Below are 22,260 nucleotides of genomic sequence, written 5' to 3'. Positions count from 1 at the left end.
TGGCCCAATACCTCATCGTTAATAAGTACCAGAGCTGGAATTTAAACCCATTTCCTCCAGCACCACTAGATGATAATATACTCTTTTTACTACCCCATGTTTCCTTTCTATCTCAAACCCATCTCAAGTCAACAATTAGTTATTGAGCATCTACTAAAGAGCAGGTGCAGCTGAGACCATTCAGTTTTCACTCCCTGACCCCAGGACCCTGGCTCCATCCCTCTATCTCGTTTCCCTTTCTCAGAAGCTCCCACTTCCAAGTATCTGTCTCCCTCTCCGCTGCCCACTCTGCCTCCTTCCCATTACCTTTTTCCCCCATTCCAGCCTGTGGCCAGCAATGCAGCGGTATTGCAGGTGGGGCAGTAGGCACAACTCACTCTATGTCACTTATAAAGGGTGAGGGCCAGGGTTTTGCCATCTGTCACTGCACACTTATTCCTGATTCAATGGCAGATTGCCACAAGGCACAGTTAGGTAGCCCCCAGCGTCCTCTTCAAAGAGGCCGATGAAGAGATGCAGCTGTGTAAACAGACACCTCTGGGGATGAGGGGTAGCTCCTCAGAGGAGATGGATTTAAGAATATTTGTTAAGGGAACACTTGTATGCTGTTAGTGGAAATGTCAATTGGTACAGCCACTATGGAAAATAGCATGCAGCTTCCTCAAACACCTGATAATAGCAGTTCCACTCCTGGGTATATATCTGAAGAAAACAAAAACACTAATTTGAAAAGATATATGCGCTTCAGTGTTCATGGCAGCATTATTTACAATAGCCAAGATATGGAAGTTATTTAAGTGTCCATCAATAGATGAATAGATAAAGAAGATATGGTGTATATACATAATGGAATACTATTCACTATAAAAAATGAAATTCGGGAGTCATGGTGCAGTGGTTAACAAATCCAACTAGGAACCATGAGGTTGCGGGTTCGGTCCCTGGCCTTGCTCAGTGGGTTAAGGATCCGGCGTTGCTGTGAGCTGTGGTGTAGGCCGCAGATGCGGCTTGGACCCCTTGTAGCTGTAGCTCTGGCATAGCCCGGCATCTACAGCTCTGATTAGACCCCTAGCCTAGGAACCTCCATATGCCACAGGAGCGGCCCTAGAAAAGGCAAAAAGACAAAAAAAAAAAACAAAACAAAACAAAACAAAAAAAACCCAAAATTCAGGAGTTCCCTTCATGGCTCAGCGCTTAATGAACCCAAATAGAATCCATGAGGACATGTGTTCTACCCATGGCCTGTTCAGTGGGTTAAGGATCCAGCATTGGCATAAGCTGCAGTGTAGGTTGCATACGCGGCTCAGATCCAGGGTTGCTGTGGGTGTGGTATAGGCTGGCAGTTACCGCTCCAATTCGACCCCTAGCCTGGGAACTTCCATATGCCATGGGTGCGGCCCTAAAAAGACAAAAAAAAAAAAAAGAAAGAAAGAAATTCTGCCATTTGCAGTGATGTGGATAGATCTAGAAAGTAGTAAAATAAGACAGAGAAAGGCAAATATTCTGTTATCACTTACCTGTGGAATGTAAAAAATAAAATGAATGTATGTAACAAAATATAGATAGAAAGCGACTCACAGATACAGAGAACAAACTAGTGCTTTTACCAATGGGGAGAAAGAAAGAGGGGGTGGCAATATAGGGGTATGGGATTAGGAGAGTACAAACTACTAGGTATGAAATCGGTAGTGACGAGGATATATTGTGTAGCACAGGGAAATATAGCCATTATTTTGTAATAACTTTTTTGGGGAGCATCCCCACAACACGCAGACATTCCCAGGAGAAGGATCAAATCTGAGCTACAGCAGTGACCTGAGCCACTGCAGTGACAATGCCAGATCCTTAACCCACTGTGTCACAAGGGAACTCCTGTAATAACTTTAAATGGAGTATAATCTATAAAAGTATTGAATCACTATGGAAGTTCCCATGTGGCAAAGCAGATTAAGGATCTGGTGTTGCCACAACTGTGGCACAGGTTGCAACTGTGTCTTTGGCCAGGGAACATCTACATGACACAGGTGTGGCCAAAACAAAAAATTGAATCACTGTGTTGTACACCTGAAACTAATATATTATAAATAAACTCTACCTCGATTTTTAAAGAATATTTAGGAGTTCCTGTCGTGGCTCAGTGGTTAACGAATCCGACTAGGAACCATGAGTTTGGGGGTTGGATCCCTGGCTTTGCTCAGTGGGTTAAGGATCCAGCGTTGCCGTGAGCTGTGGTGTAGGCTGCAGATGCGGCTTGGACCCCTCGTTGCTGTGGCTGTGGTGTAGGCCAGTGGCTACAGCTCTGACTAGACCCCTAGCCTGGGAACCTCCATATGCCATGGGAGCGACCCTAGAAAAGGCAAAAAGACCAAAAAAAAAAAAAAATTTATTAAGCTCCTACTTGGTGAAATATCAAGTACTGGAGAAAGCACAGAGATACCAGGAGGAAAAGGGCGGATGTGGTCCTGTGTACTTGTGGCGATAACCTTCCGGTGCAAGAGACACACAACAGCATAAAGTAAACAAATACATAAAATGGTTCCCTCCCGTGTGAGCATTAGGAAGAAAATAAACAGGGGCTAAGAAGGAGGTTAGTGGGAGTTCAAGAACACAGGTCAGAGGAGGGAAGTGAAGGAATACGGTGATCTTGCGCAGATGGGGAGGCGATGAGGAGAGCTGGAAACAGATGAGGAGAGCAGGAAGCAGCACAGGTCTTTCCCTAGGATCAGGGCAGTGAGAACCAGCCCAGCTGCTGGTCTCAGCCCCCAGCCCTCACCCCCGCACCCTTTCACTGGCTAATGATTCACTCAACCTTCCCCAGTTTCCTGTGTGGCAGGGAGGGGGTGGGGCTGAGCCCTGGCTCTGGAGGGTGCCAGGAAAGGGGATGGGGTTGGTTGAGAAGGAATGGTGAGCCATCTGGCATCCTCTTCCCTAGGGCCCATTCTGGCCTTGCCACAGAGAAAGCTCTCTCTGAGCCAGGAGGACCATGAGGATAATAACTAAGTCCAGCTGGAAGCCCAGATTCCAGATGTGGGAGGTAGTGCGGAAACAGGATCCTGACATCCCCTTCATTTCCCCTCCCCTGCCTAATGCCCTGGAGAAATTTTCCATCGTAAACAAGTTAGGCATTCCTGACCTTGGGTGCCTCTCCCCCTCTCCCGCCAAGTTTTCTTCCATCATCACTATCTCCCCCATCCCCAGTTTTTGTCTGTGTGAGCATGTGAGCCAGTCCACACATGCATATCATCATGTGTTTGTGTTGGTCGTTGTGCAATGTGAGGTTACCGTGGAATAAGGGTGTAGGTAGGTGTGTAGGCACGCTGTGCTTGGGTGTAAATATAAGGAAGATGGCAGGTGTGAAAGGCAGGTGTGGGAAAGGAATGTGTGTTTGTAGAGGAGGTGTTTTTTTGTTGTTGTTGGTTTTTTGTTTGTTTGGTTTGTTTTTTTGTCTTTTCTAGGGCCACTCCCACGAATATGGAGGTTCCCAGGCTAGAGGTCTAATCAGAGCTGTAGCCACCGGCTTACACCAGAGCCACAGCAACTTGGGATCCAAGCCGAGTCTGCAACCTACACCACAGCTCACTGCAATGCCAGATCTTTAACCCACTGAGCAAGGCCAGGGATCGAACTGCAACCTCATGGTTCCTAATCAGATTCGTTAACCACTGCGCCACAACGGGAACTCCGAGGAGGTGTGTTTTATGCCTCATGAGGAAGAAGCATGTGATGCTGAAAAGTTCTCATGTGTTTAGAAAGGAGTGGTGGGTGTAAAATAAAGCAACATAAACCCAGGAAGCAATAGTATACTGAGTAAGAATGTATCTATTTATAGCCAAGTTGTGGGCTTACTTGCATCCCCTTGCTTGCATCCCCACACATCCCTGGTTGAGAAATGCCCTGAGGTGTTTCTTGTTTGGTGTCTGTGTCAGACTTGTCCTAGCTTTTCTTAAGATGCTGTAAATTTCTTTTTTTTTTTTTTTTTTTTTTTTGTCTTTTGTCTTTTTTTGTTGTTGTTTTGTTGTTGTTGTTGTTGCTATTTCTTGGGCCGCTCCCCGGCATATGGAGGTTCCCAGGCTAGGGGTTGAATCGGAGCTGTAGCCACCGGCCTACGCCAGAGCCACAGCAACGCTGGATCCGAGCCGCGTCTGCAACCTACACCACAGCTCACTGACAACGCCAGATCGTTAACCCACTGAGCAAGGGCAGGGACCGAACCCTCAACCTCATGGTTCCTAGTCGGATTCGTTAACCACTGCGCCAGGACGGGAACTCCGAGATGCTGTAAATTTCTATGTGGGATTTGAAAAAGTGTATGCCTGTCTCAAAAGCTTGGGACGATCCAGCCAGTGTGTGAATACTATATGTGCGTTTAGAGTTCTGTATTTCATCTTTCGTTATCAAGATTATTCAACAGGAGTTCCCGTCGTGGCGCAGTGGTTAAGGAATCCGACTAGGAACCATGAGGTTGCAGGTTCGGTCCCTGCCCTTGCTCAGTGGGTTAACGATCCGGCGTTGCCGTGAGCTGTGGTGTAGGTTGCAGACGCGGCTCGGATCCCACGTTGCTGTGGCTCTGGCGTAGGCTGGTGGCTACAGCTCCGATTCAACCCCTAGCCTGGGAACCTCCATATGCCGCGGGAGCGGCCCAGAAATAGCAACAATAACAACAACAACAAAAAACAAAAGACAAAAAAAAAAAAAAAAAAAAAAAGATTATTCAACAGCCACTACATGCAAAGCACCCTGCTTGGTTCTATGGCAGACACAAAAACCTGTGTGATGCCTCTGATGGAAGAGTTCGTACATGTGCTTATCCTGGGCACCAGGCGTAGTATGATCTGGAACAGAGCTCTGTGTCAGATGTATTTCAAATCCCTGGAGTCAGTTTTGATCTCCTCATCTCTTGCTGCCAGCACCCCTGCTTTCCATGCTCCCTGATTCTATGATAAAAATCTTATTACTAAATTCTGGTCATCTTATGCTAGGAATGTCTCTTATAGCCACTCTTCTTCTTGGTCCCTGCGTCATGGCCATTTCAGGCCCTTGTTGCTTTCTATCTGAACCTCTCCAATAGTATCCTGTCTCTCCCTCAGTGTGTCCCCATATTTCTCATCCCATTGCCAAATTCAGCCTCTATTCACTGGTGCCAAATAGAAACATGGATACAGAGTTTTGGGCAAAGTAGATAGGACCAGCTTTTATTGCCTTGCCAGGCAAAGGAGGCCACAGCAGGCTAATACCCTAAAGACTGTGCCCTCCTTTGGGAGAAAATAGGAAAGGGTCTTCTAGTTTGGGAGTGGAAAATAGTGCCACAGATAAGGATCAGGCTAGATGCAAGCTTGCATTCTTCTTCAAAGCTGGTGTCAGGCAGTCCAGGACAGGTTCTGGTGGTCCTTGAGGCTCTTTCACCTTGACCTTCTTTCTGAAATGAAGAATGCTTCATAAAGTAGTTAACATCTATTCATGGGCGAGGGGGGGTTAGAACTGCAGAAAGGCTCAAAGATATTGTTATATGTATCCTGCCCCAAGGCTGTTTCTTGACTGTCTCTCCATCCCCTGATGAGCAACTGTCTGAACCTGCCCTTTGGAACTCAGAGAAGGTCATGGAGGCTGAATGAAGCCTATTTCCTTCAAACAAGAAATGGGGGACACAGAAAAGCTTTTGTACCTGGGAGCCCCACAGCGTTCCTGCTTATTTCAGTCCCACGCAGTTCCCAGCTTAGAACTTGCCCTCCTTTGACGTCATCCCATGACCCACAAGCTCCACAGTTTAGCATCAAACCCAGTCCCCAGTCCTCTGGCCTAACTGCTAAGCTCTCCCCACCTCCTAATTCCTGTCCAGCCATCATCACTTCCCGCTGTTACTGAGCCCAAATTCGTGCACCCAAGGTACAGTGAGGCCAAACAAACGGAAACATCAGAGTTTGAAGCAGAGAAAGGTTTATTGTGAGTGCCAAGCAAAGAGAATGGGTGGTTCGTGCTCACCGGATGGTTTCCAGAGAAGAGTTTATTGGGGTTTTTGTTTGCTTGTTTGGTTTTTGGCCACACCAGCAGCATGAGGAAGCTCCCAGGCCAGGGATGGAACCCAAGCCACAGCAGTGACAATCGTTAACCTCTAGGCCAACAGAGAACTCCAAGGGGAAGTTTTGAAAGACAAAATTTGGGGTGAGGGCTACAGGGTGTGTACTTTCTTCTGCTGGTTGTCAATGACGTAACAGGGCGGTGCTCCAGGAATCCTGTCTCTGCCTGAGGTTACCAGCCTCCACCTGTGTGGCGCCTTAGTACCTGCGGAAGAACTCAAAGGTATATTTTATGTATATCTCTTGAGGAATATACACAGGACCCTGTGTTTTCTCTGCACTGTTGTTTCTTGACTGCTCCTCCTCTGCTTCTGCATTCCCTGCCTTCCCTAATTAGTAATTCTCTGAATCTGCCCTTTGGAACCCAGGGAAGGTCTAGGAGGCTGAAGCCTTTTCCCTACAAACAGGAAACAGGGGACATGGGAAGGCTTTTGTACCCAGGAGAGCCCCACAGGGTCCTGCTCAGTTTTACCACTATTCCTTTACTGGAAACTCACCATGAGATTGTTTTTCTTATGATTCCCCAAACACATCCTGTACTTTTCCGCTCAAGGCCTTTGCTGATTCCATTCTCTTTCTCAGTCATCTTCCACATCTGACTCTGTGGTATCCCCCCCACTGTTCAAGGTCCTTTCAAATGCCATTATTCCCTGAAGCCTCGCCTGATTGATTAGACAGACATGAACAGTAGTTCTCCTGGCATCTGGCATGCCCGGCTCCCCAGCACACATGAGGAAACTCCCCTTGGTACTCAACAGTACCATTTAACAGGAAGCCTGGCTCCATGAATGCTCAAAAGATGTTATATTCTGTGTCCGTGAACAGCTATTTCTAAGGCAGTTAAAGAAAATGTGTCAGTTCTCGAGTTATTGTCATTACCACATTTGCAAAATGTCTCGCAGTTTAAATGTTCCTCACATAAACTTAAATCCGGGTGGCTACTAACTTCTTGCCTTTGTATTTTGTGTCCTCTGCTCCAGCCATGTATGAACATTTGTGCACATTGCTGGGTTGCCCCTGTGTGGTGTCTGCACCTTTGTTCTGTGTATGCGTGTGTGTGTTGTGTGTATATTGAAGGGTAGCAGAATATGTCACCCCAAAATGTGCCTCTTTGGAGCATGCGGATTATTTTGAGCAGAAGGCAATCAAGATCAACAGACTCTGGAAAAGCTTTTTACCTCTCCCTTAACTGCCTAAATAACTTAAGTAGGGGGCCTGACCCAGGGAGAGATAGCTTTCATCTGCAAGATTTACCTGCTTGGCAGGGCAAACATCTAATTAGCAAACATCCTCCTGTGAATTACCTACCTCCCCTTCAAGCCCCAGGTCCCTATCTCATTCCTTAGCTCTGGATGGTTTATAAACCTCAACTGAATGACTGCCTTTGAATCTCAAGTCTTCATGGGCTCCTGTAAGCATGCAATTAAATTTGTTTTCTCTTGTTAATCTATCCTATGTCAATTTAATTATTAGACCAGCCAAAGGAGAAATTTTTCTGCCTCTGCAGTGTGGTGTGTGTGTGCCAGTGTATTGGTTTCCCTTAGGCTTTTTGGCTATTTCTGTAGTGACTTGCCTCTTAATCCCCACAGACGTGTGAATGTGCATGTGTAACTGTGGTTCTTTTGTTGGGTCAATATTGTAGCAGAATGGCCAGACTTCCTTATTTAAGCCTTCCTGCCTCCCCAGAGATGGGGCTTGTGGCTGAACCATCTCAAACAGTCTGTGGGCACCTCTCCAGCTGCTACATGTCCCCACATGTGTCCACAGCCCGGGATTTCACCCGCCTCCACTCACAACTCACAACACACACTTGAGGCCTTCCTTGACCCTGGCCAACTCTCCACCCCCTCCCTTTGCTTAACCGTCGGAATTTCCAGCCGCCCGGCCAACCGCTCTCAGCCGCGGGTGGAGTTGAGTAAGGGCCCGCCCATGCTCGAGTACATAACTGGCGCGGCGGGGCTGTGGGGCCAGTCGTCCTTCTGTTCAGCTCGGCGCACAATGTGTCACTCTCGCAGCTCTCTCCCTACCATGACCATCCTGCGGGCCCCGACCCCGGCCCCCTCCACCAGCCCGGTGCCCCGGCGAGGCTCTGGTCCCGAGATATTCACCTTCGATCCTCTCCCGGAGCCCGCGGTGGCCCCCGCCGCGCGCCCCAGCGCCTCCCGCGGGCTCCGAAAGCGCAGCCGTCGGGTCCTCTACCCACGAGTGGTGAGTGTCGGCGAAGCGGACAGCCCGGGGGAAGAGCAGGGTAAACCACTGGATGCCGGGGCCCTGACCTAACCCCCTTTTGTCATCTCCCCTCAGGTCCGGCGCCAGCTGCCAGTCGAGGATCCGAACCCTGCCAAAAAGCTACTCTTTCTCCTGCTTACCATCGTCTTCTGTCAGATCCTGATGGCTGAAGAGGGTGTGTCGGCACCCCTGGCCCCTGAAGACACCCCCAGCGCCCCATCCCCCGCGCCCACCGCTGCGCCCCCAGTTCTTGAGCCCTTAATCTGACCTCGGAGCCCTCGGACTACGCTTTGGACCTCAGCACTTTTCTCCAGCAACACCCAGCCGCTTTCTAACCCTGACTGCCCACACCCCCAAAAGAATCTGAAAACACAAGGAAACACCGGGTGTACCTGGTGCGCAAGAGCGTATCCCAAACTGGGACTCCTGAGGCAACTCACACTCAGAACACTACAGCGGAGACGCCCGCCCTGGGAGCCTGGGAGAGACAGGCACCGACACGCTGGGGCTGGGCCGGATGGGGAGGAAGACTGTTGTTAATTTATTTCTCATTGCTCCTAATAATATTTATATGTATTTATGTATGTCCCCCTAGGTGATGGAGGGGGGCACCTAATATTTATTTTAACTTATGCTGCGGAGCGAGATGTGCTCCCTGCTGCAAGTGCAGATCTCTGGGTATTTATTGAGTTCTGTGGGATTGGTGGAGGCAAGCACCAGAACTGAGGGAGGGTGGGAGAGGGATGGAGAAAACTCGGGTCCGGGCTGGGAATCGAAGACGGTGGTGGGTCCTAGGTTTAGCGGGTGACACTTTAGGTCCTCCAGCATCTGAACTCTCGGCTCTACTATGTGAGGCTTCGGGGGACCGTGGAAATATTGTCCTTGGCCTTCGATCTCCTTGAAGTTGCCCCCAAGGGGTGGCTGCGGGGGTGAGTGGGCTGTCAGAGGGCGGCTGTGGGGTCGCCCAGTATGTTCTGTGAACACAAATAAACTTGATTTACTGTCAACAGTCATGTGAGTGTCTCTGCAAGCGGTGATGCCCACTCCTCATAGACTTCAGGCTCCAGGGCCGGGCGGGAGGAGCCACGACCACATCCCCAGAGGGCTCTCCTCCCGGGGGCCCTGGGCTCCCGCCCCGAGACTCGAGGCTCGGAACCCAGCATCCGGTGACCGGATGCTGTCGTTCGTTGCCCAGTCTGCGGTATTCCCAGTTAGTTTCTGCGGGGCAAATCCGAGATGAGTCAATCTCTCACCCCGGGGTGCGGGACACACGAAGGTCACGTCCCGCGCGCTGGGGCGGAGCGTGGGGAGGGGCGTGAGGCGGGGCTCCCAGTCCCACTCGTGGCTCGCTCGGCCGCAGGGGTGGGCGGGGAACTTGCGAGCTGCGGGCCGGAGCAGGGCCTGCCGGGAAAGGGGCGGGCCGAGCGCCGGGGGCGGGTGGGGTGCTGCGGGGGGCGGGGTCGTGTCTGCCGCAGCAACAGGGTGTGGCCGGGTAGGGGGCGCGGGCGCCAAGCCAGATCCCGCTTCTTGAAAGGCCTTGCGCGAGCTTCCCCTGCTTCGCGCACGGGTCCCTTGCGCGCCCCCGCCCTGCCAGGGACCCCTGCCCGGCCGCCGCCTGCGTCCAGGAAGGTAGTTGGGGGAGGGGAGATGGAGTCGGGCTGCGGAGGAGCGGGGAGGGTGGTGCAAGGGTCTGGGGGCCTTTAGGGGCTGGGAGAAGGGAGAAACAGTCATTTCTGAAGGTGGGGCAGGGACAGCAAGGGGCAGGGAGCAGGCAGTCGCTGGGGATCTGCGAAATTGCACAGGGAAAAAGCCTTAGCGGATCCATGGGTGAGGAAGCGACTGGGCCGCTGCGGCCACAGACTGGGCGGGACTGCCAGGGAAAAGGAAGAGGTTTACTCCTGTGTACTCCACGGCGCCCCTTCCGATCTGCAAAGGCTTTCTATCCCCCTCCTCCAGCTCCACCTTGAGCCATGTTTTTCACCTGTGGCCCAAACGAGGCCATGGTGGTCTCTGGTAAGTATTGTTCTCATCTCATCTAGTGACCCGCACCCCCCTCCGTCCCTGCAGAGGCCCCTTCCTCCTCTCCCTACCAGCTCCCCAGCGCCAAGCCTTCCGCCCACACCACCCCTCACGGCTGCAAGCGATACCCTTCCAAGGCCCAGGCTCCCCGCCCCCTGCCCCGCCCGCTCCCGGATTTCCTCGTGGGGATGCCCCCCCGCCCTTGCCCAGTTCTCTCTTCCACGTTCCAGCTCTACTTTGGCCACCAGCCACCACAGCCCACTGCCTCTCGACCTTCCAGGTTTCTGCCGGAGCCCCCCAGTCATGGTGGCTGGAGGTCGTGTCTTTGTCCTGCCCTGCATCCAGCAAATCCAGAGGTAGGTGAGAGGAGAACTAAGGAAAGGGAACCCTTGTCTTCTCTCTTTCCTCCTTTTCACACTGTTCACTCCTTCTTTTTCCCTAGGATCTCTCTCAACACATTGACTCTCAATGTCAAGAGTGAAAAGGTTTACACTCGCCATGGGGTCCCCATCTCAGTCACTGGCATTGCCCAGGTGAGGCTTTCAGAGCCTTTCCCTCAAAGCCTACTCCCCTGTCACTTTCTCTATCCCCAGACGTTAAGATTCTTCTGACCGTGGCTTTCCCAACCTCTGCAGATGAGAAATGTCTCCACTTCTCCAGTGACTCCCAAGGCACCTGACTTCTCCCCACTTTTCTCCCAGCTTCCCCCTGGCTTCATGAGACCTTTAGGTTATCCCTAACCGTATTTTGGCTACAGGTGAAAATCCAGGGCCAGAACAAGGAGATGTTGGCGGCTGCCTGCCAGATGTTCCTGGGGAAGACGGAGGCTGAGATTGCCCACATCGCACTGGAGACGCTGGAGGGCCACCAGAGGGCTATCATGGCCCACATGACTGTGGAGGTGGGCCTGAGGGCCCGGAAAGATCTGTAAAGGATGCTGGGGTGGGAGTGGGGGGTTAAGGACTGAGCTAACCTGTAGGAGACAGTGGCCAGGGGATCCGAGCACTTACGTTCCTCCTTCCCTCTCTCGTGTCTTTTTTGTTTGTTTTTGCTTTTTAGGGCTTCGTAAGGAAGTTCCCGGGCTAGGGGTGGAATCAGAGCTACCACTGCCGGCCTACACCACAGCCACAGCAATGCTGGGTGCTTAACCCACTGAGTGAGGCCAGGGATCAAGGCCTAATTTTCATGGATACTAGTCGGTCTCATTACCCCTGAGCCACAACAGAACATCCACCTCTCTTCCTGTTATCCTAGGAAATCTATAAGGACAGGCAGAAATTCTCTGAGCAAGTTTTCAAAGTGGCCTCCTCAGACCTGGTCAACATGGGCATCAGCGTGGTCAGCTACACCCTGAAGGACATTCACGATGATCAGGTAAACCCAGGCAGTGGCTCCTCTCCACAGCCCTGCCCCCATCTCCTAAACCCTCCCAAGGACTCTGATTTCTCCATTGCTCCCACAGGACTATTTGCACTCCTTGGGGAAGGCCCGAACAGCTCAAGTCCAAAAAGATGCTCGGATTGGGGAAGCAGAGGCCAAGAGAGATGCTGGGATCCGGGTGAGAGAGACGGGGTCACTTGGTCACTACGGGCTTATTGAGTATCTGGTGGGAGAGGGGGCAGCATGGAGGCTAGAAGAGTGGGGGCAGCGAGGATATAGATGAGGCCAGGTGTGGGGCAAAGATGGGGAGCTTGTTGGAGAGCAGACTCTCTCCCCGGGGCCTTCCTCTTCCTACTCTGACTCCCTTCCTGATCTCTGCATGGACAGGAGGCCAAAGCCAAGCAGGAAAAGGTGTCTGCTCAATACCTGAGTGAGATCGAGATGGCCAAGGCGCAGAGGGACTACGAGCTGAAGAAGGCTGCCTATGACATCGAGGTCAACACCCGGCGAGCGCAGGCTGACCTGGCCTATCAGCTTCAGGTCAGAGCCACCATGCTGGCCCAATGGCCGGCTGGACTTCACCCCCAACCCGTTCTTCTCAGGCCGCCACTCTTTCTCATATTCTAACTCCAGTTCCCTTATTCTGGCCCTCCACTTCTGACCCAGCTCCTCCATATGAGGAAGATTTAAAAGACCTAAACATTTCAACTGAAAAGCAGTGAAAAAGCCTAGAAAGAGTATCATTGGTAGGGCTGATGACAGGCTTGGGGCTGGTTGTGCCCTGTGCACAGGCACCTGGATGAGGGCATGAACCAGAGCTAAGATCCAGCCCATGCTCCACGCACCAAGCTGTGCTTCGGGCCTGGGTCAGTGGGCCTGCATCCAGTTAGAGGAAAGGGGTGCCTTTTTCTAACTTGCTCAGGGTACTCCAGGGGCTCACAGCAGCCCTGGTGACCACGGAAGGGTGTGAGGAAGAAAAACATGGACTTGGGCTTTGAATCCACCAAGTGAGACTCGGGGCCCTTGATGATGCAGGGAGGTGTAGTCAGTCCTCATCACTTTCCGATCCTGTGCTGGAGAGTTTGCTCATGGCTAACATTTATTGGTTACTCCCAGAATCAGTACTCTTTGTACTCATGGCCATTTGCAGACAGGCAGAGTGGAGAAAAATTGGAGTTGCCTCATGTGTGCTTCCTAGTTGAGGTTGAACAAAAAGATGGTCTGCCCTCTTGTTTCAGCTCATGCTGTAAACAGTGTCATTGTCACAGTATATTCATTGCCACATTTTCTGCCCTTCTGTGGTCTTTGTTGGTGATCTCACAGTTTAAAATACCCCACGCCTAGTGCTGAAGTGCCGCTGTTCTAAATGAAAGAAGGCTGTGATGTGCCTGATGGAGAAAACGTGTGTGTTAGATAAGCTGCTTTCAGGCCCGAGTTATAGTGGTATTGGCTGTGAGTTCATTGTTAATCAACAATGTAAGCATGTGGTGTCTCTAAGCAGAAATATACAAAAAATAAGGGTATGTTTTGCTCTGTTGATGAAAATGTTATGACCAGAGGCCCATAGGAACCTAACTTTGTATTTTCCATTGGAACAAAATAAGCATTATTGATTCAGTATAATTAATTCATGGCTACTTTATAAAACAAATACCATGAATAACAAACATCAGCTGTATTTTGGGAGTTCCCTTAGTAGCTCAGCGGTAACAAACCCAACTGGTATCCATGAGGACGTAGGTTCAATCCCTGGCCTCACTCAGTGGGTTAAGGATCCAGCGTTGCCGTGAGCTATGGCATAGGTTGACTGGGAACCTCCATATGCCACAGATCTGGTTCTAAAAAGACAAAAAAAAAAAAAAAAAATTAACTTTAAGGCCTTTACCCAAAGGATCGCAATATTCTGAAATTCATTTTTGGCAGCAGTTGGTACAGGCTGAAAGCATAAAGTGCAACACACCTTTAGTTATAATGTTAAATCTCAGATGGCTTGACAGGTACCTGAGTGTGGCTGTGGCCTAGTGCTTTGCAACTCGAAGGATGCTCTGGTCCGCTTCTGGGCAGCATCAGCATCACTGGGGAGCTTGTTAGAAACACAAAATCTGAGGCTCCAGCCCAACTGATCAAGTCAGAATCTGCATTGTAACAAAATTCCTAGATGATTCATGTACACATTGGAGTTTGAGAAGCATTAACAGAGGAAACTACTAGTCTGGGTGGATAAGGCCCTAAACCTTCTCAACATGGCTTCCCTTGATTGCAAATCAAAGAGTTGGGGTGGCTTGGGTTCTGTCAGCTTTTATCAGCCTCTCATTTTGTGCCAGGCTTTGTGCTAGGAACTGGGGAAATAAGGATTTATTCAACAGATATCTATTAAGTGCCTACTGTGTGCCAGGTATTGTTTTGGGGGTAAGGGTATAAGTGTGAATGAGACAATAAGATGCCTGACTTCATCGAGCTTTATGTTATAGTACAGGAAACAACCAGTAAGCAAATAAGTTGGCTTCACAGGCTCTAATTAAGGTGTTTCAGTGCTCTGAAGGAAGTAAACGGGTGTACTCTATTAGGTCGGGGTGATCAGAGAAAGCTTCAGTGAGGAAGCGGTATGTAATAAACCCCGATGGTGAGAAAGAGCCGGCACTGTGAAGAGCTGGGGCTGTAATTTCCTTGCGGCACAGCGGGTTTAGGGTCCCGCATTGCTGCAGCTGCAGCACAGGTGGTTCAATCCCTGGCCTGGGAACTTCCACATGCTGCAGGTGGGGGGGTGGGGGAGTTTGTGGGCCAAGAACATTCGTCCGGTGCTGTTCAAATAGAATGTTCTGTGATGATGGAAATGCTCTATATCTGTGCTGTGATGTTGAGTACTTGTAATGTGGCTCAGGTGACTGAGAAACTGAATTTTAAAATTAAATAGCTAAGGGAGTTCCCGTCGTGGCTCAGTGGTTAACGAATCTAAGAACCATGAGGTTTTGGGTCCGATCCCTGGCCTTGCTCAGTGGGTTAAGAATCCGGCGTTGTTGTGAGCTGTGGTGTAGGTTGCAGACTCGGCTTGGATCCCGCGTTGCTGTGGCTGTGGTGTAGGCTTGGCAGCTACAGCTCCGATTAGACCCCTACCCTGGAAACCTCCGTATGCCGTGGGTGTGGCCCTAGAAAAGGCAAAAAGACAAAATAAATAAATAAAATAAAATAGCTAAAGTGGCAAATGGCTAGGCAGGAGTCCAGCATGTACAAAGACCCCGAGGTAGGGAAGAGCTGGGCCTGTCCCAGGAACACAAAGGAGGTGTCTGGTATGGCTGGTGTGCTGTGAGTGAGGAGGAGAGGCGGGCAGGGCTAGCTCATGTAGGGTGCAGGTGGGGTCACAGTGGAGACAGAAGATTCAAAGCACAGTGGAAAGCTATTGGAGAACTTTTAAGCAGGGAGGCGCTCTCATCTCCTTATGCTTTTACAAGGATTAGTCCAGCTGCTGTGTGGATAATTGATTGTCAGAAGAAAAGAGAGGAAGCAGGGAGATGAGATAGAAGGTTTTTCGGGGAGTTCCTTTCATGGCTCAGTGGTTAAACGAACCTGACTAGGATCCATGACGATGCAGGTTCCATCCCTGGCCTTGTCAATGGGTTAAGCATCTGGCGTTGCCATGAGCTGTGGTGTAGGTTGCAGATGCAGCTCAGATCCTGCATTGCTGTGGCGCCCCAGCCTTGGAACTTCCATATGCCAAGTGTGCGGGCCTAAAAAGCAAAAAAGAAAGGGTTTTTCAAAGAAGATAGATTGAATAAGTGCAGCTAATTGCGCACTCTCTTAAAACTTCACTAAAACCACATAGAATGATTTAAGAAAAAAGAAAAAGAGGAGTTCCCGTCGTGGCGCAGTGGTTAACGAATCCGACTAGGAACCATGAGGTTGCGGGTTCGGTCTCTGCCCTTGCTCAGTGGGTTAACGATCCAGCGTTGCCGTGAGCTGTGGTGTAGGTTGCAGATGCGGCTCGGATCCCGAGTTGCTGTGGCTCTGGCATGGCCGTAGCTACAGCTCCAATTCAACCCCTAGCCTGGGAACCTCCATATGCCGCGGGAGCGGCCCAAGAAATAGCAAAAAGACAAAAAAAAAAAAAAAAAAAGAAAGAAAGAAAGAAAAAGAGGGAGTGAATAAGGACAAAAGGAACAGAAACCAAAGCATTTTGGTTCTTAGTCAGATTCGTTAACCACTGCGCCATGACGGGAACTCCTCCCAAAGCGTTTTGGAAGCAGAAAGTGATGGTAACTGATGAAGCAACTCTGGGACAGCTGAGCCCAAAGCTGCAGGGGAGAAAGCAATGAAATGATCTGAGACTCTGGAGCTGCGATGAAGACTGATGAAATAAGGGGAGTTCCCACTGTGACTCCTAGGGTTACGAACCCAACTAGTACGAAGTTTTAAGTTTTAAGAGAGAATGCAGGTTCGATTCCTGGCCTCACTCAGTGGGTCAAGGGTCCGGCATTGCCATGAGCTGTGTAGGTCGCAGACATGGCTCGGGTCCCAAGTTGCTGTGGCTGTGGTGTAGGCCAGCAGCTGCAGCTCCGATTCGATCCCTAGCCTGGGAACCTCCATATGCTGCAGGTGTGGCCCCAAAAAGACAAAATATATATATATATATGAAATAAGGAAAAACAGATGAAAAGCGACTTCTCAGAGCTCCTCTCTGGCTCACTGCCTCTGGGTAATGCTCCCTTCTCTGCCCCAGTAGACTTCTGGGGGTTTATTTTCTGACGAGATAAATAAACCAGAGGATGTGACCTGGGGGGCCTGGGCACTTTACCAGTAACGGGCATGAAGAGACTGTCTGCCAAGGAATGCTGAATGCTGCCTGCTTTCCCTAAGCCCTTACCCCACGTGCCTCCCAGAACCTCCATCTTGCAAAGGAGATGTGAGAAGACTGGTCCGGGGAACATGACCAACCCAAAAGGAAAGACCTGAAGCTCCTGAATGAGAGTTTCCTCAGATGGCCTGTCCAGATCACCCTAGAGTGAAGCTCAAGGCCAGCAAGCTTCACCCACGTCCCAAGGGCATCCCTTCAGTGTTTCAGACCTTCCTCCCTGTGAGCAGACAAGCAAGGACTGCCTAAGTGAGAAAATCCTGCACCATGAAAGACAGACCAACACCATAAGCAAAGCAAAGTGATTTGAAGGATACATAATATGTAGGGAGAAGAAAGCTTTGCAAATTAATATTCTAGGAGATTTCTTGTGGTGCAGCAAGCTAAGGATCTGGTGTTGTCACTGTATTGACTGGGGTTGCTGCTATGGTGTGGGTTTGACCCCTGGCCTGGGAACTTCCACATGCCATGGGCAAGGCCAAAAAAAGAAATCCTCAGTAAGCAAGAATTCACATCCAGGAAATCAGGACATGGAACAGAAAGCAAAAAAAGCTTTCAGCAATTAATGTGACGGCAGAAATGGGAAAAAAAAAAAAAATCCCAGTGGAAGAGAAATTCTAATAAATTCCCCAGAAAATAGAACAAAACATGGAAAAATTAGGAAAGAATATTTGAGGCCAGCCCAGGAGAATCAACAACAACAGAAGGAAATCATCAGTGAAAAAATTCAAACAATGTTGATCTGACTTTCTAGATTGAAATGATCCACCAAGCGCCCAGCATAGTGAATGGAAAACACCTACCTTGAAGCACCTTGCTATGAATTTCAGAACACTGAGAATTAAGAAAAGATCTAAAAGCTTCCTGAGAAAAAGAACAGGTCACAAGCAAAGGGGAAAGCATCAGAGTGACTTCAGATTTTAAGATGCTAGAAGACCATGGAACAATGCCTTCAAAATTCTGGTGGAAATTAATAATGTGGTAACCTGTACTCAACTTAATCCTCATTCGAATAGAAGAGTGAAATCAAAAGCTCAGAAAACCAAGATCTCAAAAACTTACTGCCCATGTACTCTTTTTTCTTTTTGGCTTTTTAGGGCCACACTCACAAGTGTATGGAGGTTCCCAGGCTAGCAGTCGAATCAGAGCTATAGCTCCAGCCTACGCCACAGCCACAGTAACACAGGATCTGAGCTGCATCTGCAACCTACACCACAGCTCATGGCACCACCAGATCCTTGGCCCACTGATCAAGTCCAGGGATGGAACCCAGATCCTTATGGACACTAGTCAGATTCGTTAATGCTGAGCCACAATGGGAACTCCCACCCATATACTCTCTATGAAGGAGCTGCTGGAGGTTGTGTTTCCCCCAAAGATGGGTCTGCAGAAGTGGGGGGTGGGCTCCAACACAGGAGCACTGTGACCCTGCACACTGGAGCAAAGAGCAACTGGTCCAGTTTGGAACAGGTTTGAAATTTTAGGGTGGAAGATAGCAGCGGGTGCCACATCCAGAATCCCCCTTCCTCCTACAGTGGACAGATGTGCCCAGTAAATGCAGGGGCACCATCTCTTGTGCTGATGAGCCCCACAGGGAGGATGGTGCCTGGCTGAGCCCAGGCAGTGAGGCAAGATGTGTGTTCCTCCCCCGAACCACTCCTCACTGACATCTGGGCAAGAGCCCTCTGATCCCTGTACTCTGCAAGGGACAAGAAAACGAAACCTTCCTAAGTCAGAGGGAGTCTGTGTATCCATGTTCTTGCAGTTGCTTCCAGTAACCCTGGGAGGATACACGAGCTGCTCCTCACCGTGGTGGTTTCTGGGGAAGGGAACTAGTGGGTGGTTTGAGAAATAGGTGGGAGGAAGCCTTATTTCTCACTGTTTACTTTTCTTTTGAATTTGGACCGCATACAAAAGATAAAAATGAGAGAGTTCCTGTTGTGGCGCAGCAGAAACGAATCCGACTAGTATCCATGAGGACGTGGGTTCCATCTCTGGGCTGGCTCACTGGATTGGGGATCTGGCGTTGCTGTGGCTCTGGCGTAGGCCGGTGGCTACAGCTCCGATTTGACCCCTAGCCTGGGAACCTCCATATGCCGCGGGAGCAGCCCAAAGAAATAGCAAAAAGACCAAAAAAAAAAAAAAAAAGTGTGGCCTTAAAAAGCAAACATAATTAATTAATTAATTAATTTAAAAATGAGGAAGACACCCCACCCTCCCCCCAGAGAAAGGGCGGGAGGCTATTCAGTAGTCAATTTCAGTGGCTGCACTAAGGGCACTGCATCGCAGGTAGTGAGAAGTGGGTGGATTTGAGCGAGTTTGGAGGTGGAGGAGGGCTCCTTGGAGGGGCTTCACCTGGACGGCGCACAGGGGCGGTTCCCAACCCCATCCAGCCGCAAAGCTGAGGCCACCTGGGGAACAGCCCTGCTGAAATCGGCTCTGAGAGGGAGAATCAGGCCACTTTCGGACCAACCCTTGGGTCTGTACCAGAAATGGACGCCACTGGGCGGGCTGAGCCCACGGGGACCGACCTCATGTGCCTGCTCTGCGTTTCCACCCCTTCCTGGAGCCCTGGCCCCCGCCTCCCTCCCGGCTTCCTGGGCGCTTGCTCTTCAGCGCTGACGCTGAGCCTCTGTCCTCCCAGGTGGCGAAGACGAAGCAGCAGATCGAGGAGCAGCGGGTGCAGGTGCAGGTGGTGGAGCGGGCCCAGCAGGTGGCGGTGCAGGAGCAGGAGATCGCCCGCCGCGAGAAGGAGCTGGAGGCCCGCGTGCGGAAGCCGGCGGAAGCCGAGCGCTACAAGCTGGAGCGCCTCGCGGCGGCGGAGAAGTAAACACCCTCCCCCGTCCCCTCCTGGCTCCTTTCCCACCTAGGCGCCCCCAGACGACTCCTTTGGCGGAGTCTTTCTCCCCCGGCTCTCGGGCTCCTCCTCAGCTCCTCCCTCCACTGCCTTCTTTGCCCAGGTCCCAGCTGATCATGCAGGCAGAGGCAGAAGCCGAGTCAGTGCGGGTGAGTTAGGTGACTCTTGCCAGCTTGTAGAGGAGTGGGGCTTGCTCGCCCGGGGATTTCTTGTCCTTAATTACCGCCATCAGTACCTCCAGTGTCCTGTACCCTCCACAGATGCGTGGGGAGGCCGAGGCCTTTGCCATTGGGGCCCGAGCCCGGGCGGAGGCTGAGCAGATGGCCAAGAAGGCGGAGGCTTTCCAGCTGTACCAGGAGGCTGCTCAGCTGGACATGCTGCTAGAGAAGCTGCCCCAGGTCTGGGGGTGGGGGGTGGGAACAGAGGAGTGGGGCGGGGATGAGGGGTTTGGGGAGAACCAGGCTAGGGGCCTTTAATTAGGGATGGGACTCACAAGCCAGTGTGACCACAGGAAGAGTGATCCTCACCAAAGTGAAGGACAAGGGTCTTAAAACCCAGGGTAAGGTGTCTTAGGATGGGTGTGGTCAGAGCGCAGGCGCCGAGTGGGCATCTCCCCTACTAGGTGGCAGAGGAGATCAGTGGTCCCTTGACCTCGGCCAAGAAGATTACACTGGTGTCCAGTGGAAGCGGGACCATGGGGGCGGCCAAAGTGACCGGGGAAGTGCTGGACATCCTGAGCCGCCTGCCAGAGAGCGTGGAGAGACTCACTGGCGTCAGCATCTCCCAGGTGAGGGTCTCTAGGGAGGGGGCTGTGGAGCCGAGTTGCCAGATTCCTGTGCACGTGACAGAGTAGGCCCCGCACCCAGGAGGCCTGGTGGCTGCTGACATTTATTAAGTGCTTTCTGCATGCCAGACACAGTACTAAGCTTCTACACAAAAGTTTGAAAAACACTTTTTTTTTTTTTTTTTTTTTGCTATTTCGGGCTGTACCCACAGCATATGGAAGTTCCCAGGCTAGGGGTCGACTCAGAGCTGTAATCGCTGGCCAATGCCACAGCCACTGCAACTCTGGATCCGAGCTGTGTCTCCGACTTACACCAGAGCTCACAGCAACACCGGATCCTTAACCCACTGAGTGAGGCCAGGAGTCGAACCCGCATCCTCATGGATACCAGTCAGATTTGTTTCCGCTGCACCACAATGGGAACTCCCAAAAAACACTTTTTAAACCAGACTTCTTTGGAGTACATAGGGTTTTACAAAGTAAAGAAACAATGCCCAACATGTTAGGTAACTTAGCCCATTTCACACAGCTGGTTTTCAGACCCAGGCCTCTTCTTTCTGGAGCCTGTTCTCCACTAGTAGAAGGAACTAGTTGCAGCCTGTAGACAGTTAATTCCAAGGCATGTCAGTGCTTTTCTTGGTGCCTGTTTATTCACCTGTAAAATATGGTAGAGATCAGAGAGCAGGATCTAGAACCGGACTGCTCTGGTATGAATCCCGGCTCCTGTGACCTTGCATAAGTTCATCGCCTCTGCATCTGTTTTTTCCACCTTAAAACTGGGTTAATAAAAGTAACTACCCTGTTGAATTGTTAAGGGGATTAAATGAGTATTTGCAGAGTTTTAGAACAGTGCATAGCACATAGTAACTACTATATAAATGTGTTAAATAAAAAGTGCATATATAAATAACAGCACTAGACCATATCAGTGACCTTCAAGCTGGGTTCCTTGGAGTCTCCTTGAGGACTGCAGTGGATAATTGGGAGCTAAGGAGGGTCTGTGCAGGCAGGACTCTGGCCCCCTTTGTCCCCTTGCAGTAAGTAATTCATTGTTATACAAGAATCCTAATGACTGCTTGGCAAAGCGGGTGAGGTAGGGTATCAGAAAACACTCAAAGATTCCTGGAAGGATGTGTCCTTCCTTCAGTCCATTCATCCAGATGGCAGCCTGGGAGAACAGGGTACCTGGTCCCCACAGTCATCCTGTTGTCTTTTTGCCAGGTGAACCACAAGCCTTTGCGAACAGCCTGAACCCCTGACCTGCGCGATGCCCAGCTTCGTAACTCAAGTTGCCTGAACGGTCCCAATATTGCATGCACTTCAGCCGGCTCCCTGAGCGGGGTTCCACTCCTCACCTCATCTCTCCTTGCCAAATAGCCTGTGCCTTGCCTTGGAAGGAAAGGGTTCTCCCTTCTCCAACCCCATATTGCCAAGACTGCTGGTTCCCCAGGGGTCCCATGATGGCCTTCTGATGAACCCACCCCCAACTTATTTAATTAAACTACTGTTGAGCCTGTTGTCCAGAATTCTTGCCTGACCAAGACTTGAGGGATGGTCTGCAGATTCTAAAGTAATTCAGGAGTTCCCTGGTGGCTCAGTGGGTTAAGGATCCAGTGTTCACTGCTTGTAGCTTGGGTTATTGCTGTGTGTGGATTTGACCCCTGGCCCCAGGGAACTTCCCCATGCTGCAGGCATGGCGAAGATAAACAAAAAACATTAATTCAGAGTGAATGCTAGGACGCAGTTTTCTCCCTTGCATCCAATAGGCTTTGTAGAATGGGAGAGGCAGTAGTATTTGTGTACTTTTGAGTTATGGAATGTTTTTCACCCAAAAAACATAGCATGCTGAAGTAGAAGTCAAAGAAATGTTGAGAATTCTATTAGTTGCTAGAATTACTAAATGGTCAGGGATAATTTATATATTTTTAAATTTGTTGAACTTCCAGAACAGCTTAGAGACTTGTTACATTGTGCTCTGAAGCATGGTGTCAGGTGGAACAGTGTCAGTTTAGAACAGGACCATGGTGTAACATCCCTCCAGTGATGTTTGCCTTAAGGTGTCTAAGAAAAC

General features: G+C 50.5%; 2 protein-coding genes across 6 annotated transcripts; both read left to right on the top strand.

Moving 5' to 3' along the window:
• On the top strand, positions 7,967–9,312 carry IER3 (immediate early response 3). Its single transcript, XM_001927551.4, has 2 exons — positions 7,967–8,282; positions 8,379–9,312. Exons 1-2 carry the CDS (start codon positions 8,004–8,006, stop codon positions 8,568–8,570), a joined length of 471 nt encoding a protein of 156 aa, XP_001927586.4. The 5' UTR covers positions 7,967–8,003; the 3' UTR covers positions 8,571–9,312.
• FLOT1 (flotillin 1) lies at positions 9,707–21,715 on the top strand. Of its 5 annotated transcripts, none has more exons than XM_005665748.3 (13): positions 9,707–9,932; positions 10,260–10,316; positions 10,603–10,678; positions 10,765–10,855; positions 11,080–11,223; positions 11,577–11,696; positions 11,785–11,880; positions 12,090–12,242; positions 19,193–19,374; positions 19,509–19,554; positions 19,666–19,803; positions 20,028–20,192; positions 21,411–21,715. In XM_005665748.3, exons 2-13 carry the CDS (start codon positions 10,274–10,276, stop codon positions 21,438–21,440), a joined length of 1,284 nt encoding a protein of 427 aa, XP_005665805.1. In that variant the 5' UTR covers positions 9,707–9,932; positions 10,260–10,273; the 3' UTR covers positions 21,441–21,715.

This window comes from Sus scrofa, chromosome 7, assembly GCF_000003025.6.
Source record: "Sus scrofa isolate TJ Tabasco breed Duroc chromosome 7, Sscrofa11.1, whole genome shotgun sequence".
Classification (NCBI taxonomy): Eukaryota; Metazoa; Chordata; class Mammalia; order Artiodactyla; family Suidae; genus Sus; species Sus scrofa.
Note: the sequence above shows the minus strand (reverse complement) of the source record. Positions and strands in the feature narration are given on the sequence as shown.

Bases quoted from the DNA above. Each gene is read 5' to 3' on its own strand.
- IER3 (XM_001927551.4), top strand. From the start codon at position 8,004: ATGCTCGAGTACATAACTGGCGCGGCGGGGCTGTGGGGCCAGTCGTCC. The intron at 8,283-8,378 runs GTGAGTGTCGGC...ATCTCCCCTCAG, and splicing joins GGGTCCTCTACCCACGAGTG to GTCCGGCGCCAGCTGCCAGT.
- FLOT1 (XM_005665748.3), top strand. From the start codon at position 10,274: ATGTTTTTCACCTGTGGCCCAAACGAGGCCATGGTGGTCTCTG. The intron at 11,224-11,576 runs GTGGGCCTGAGG...CTGTTATCCTAG, and splicing joins TGGCCCACATGACTGTGGAG to GAAATCTATAAGGACAGGCA. The intron at 19,804-20,027 runs GTCTGGGGGTGG...CTCCCCTACTAG, and splicing joins TGCTAGAGAAGCTGCCCCAG to GTGGCAGAGGAGATCAGTGG.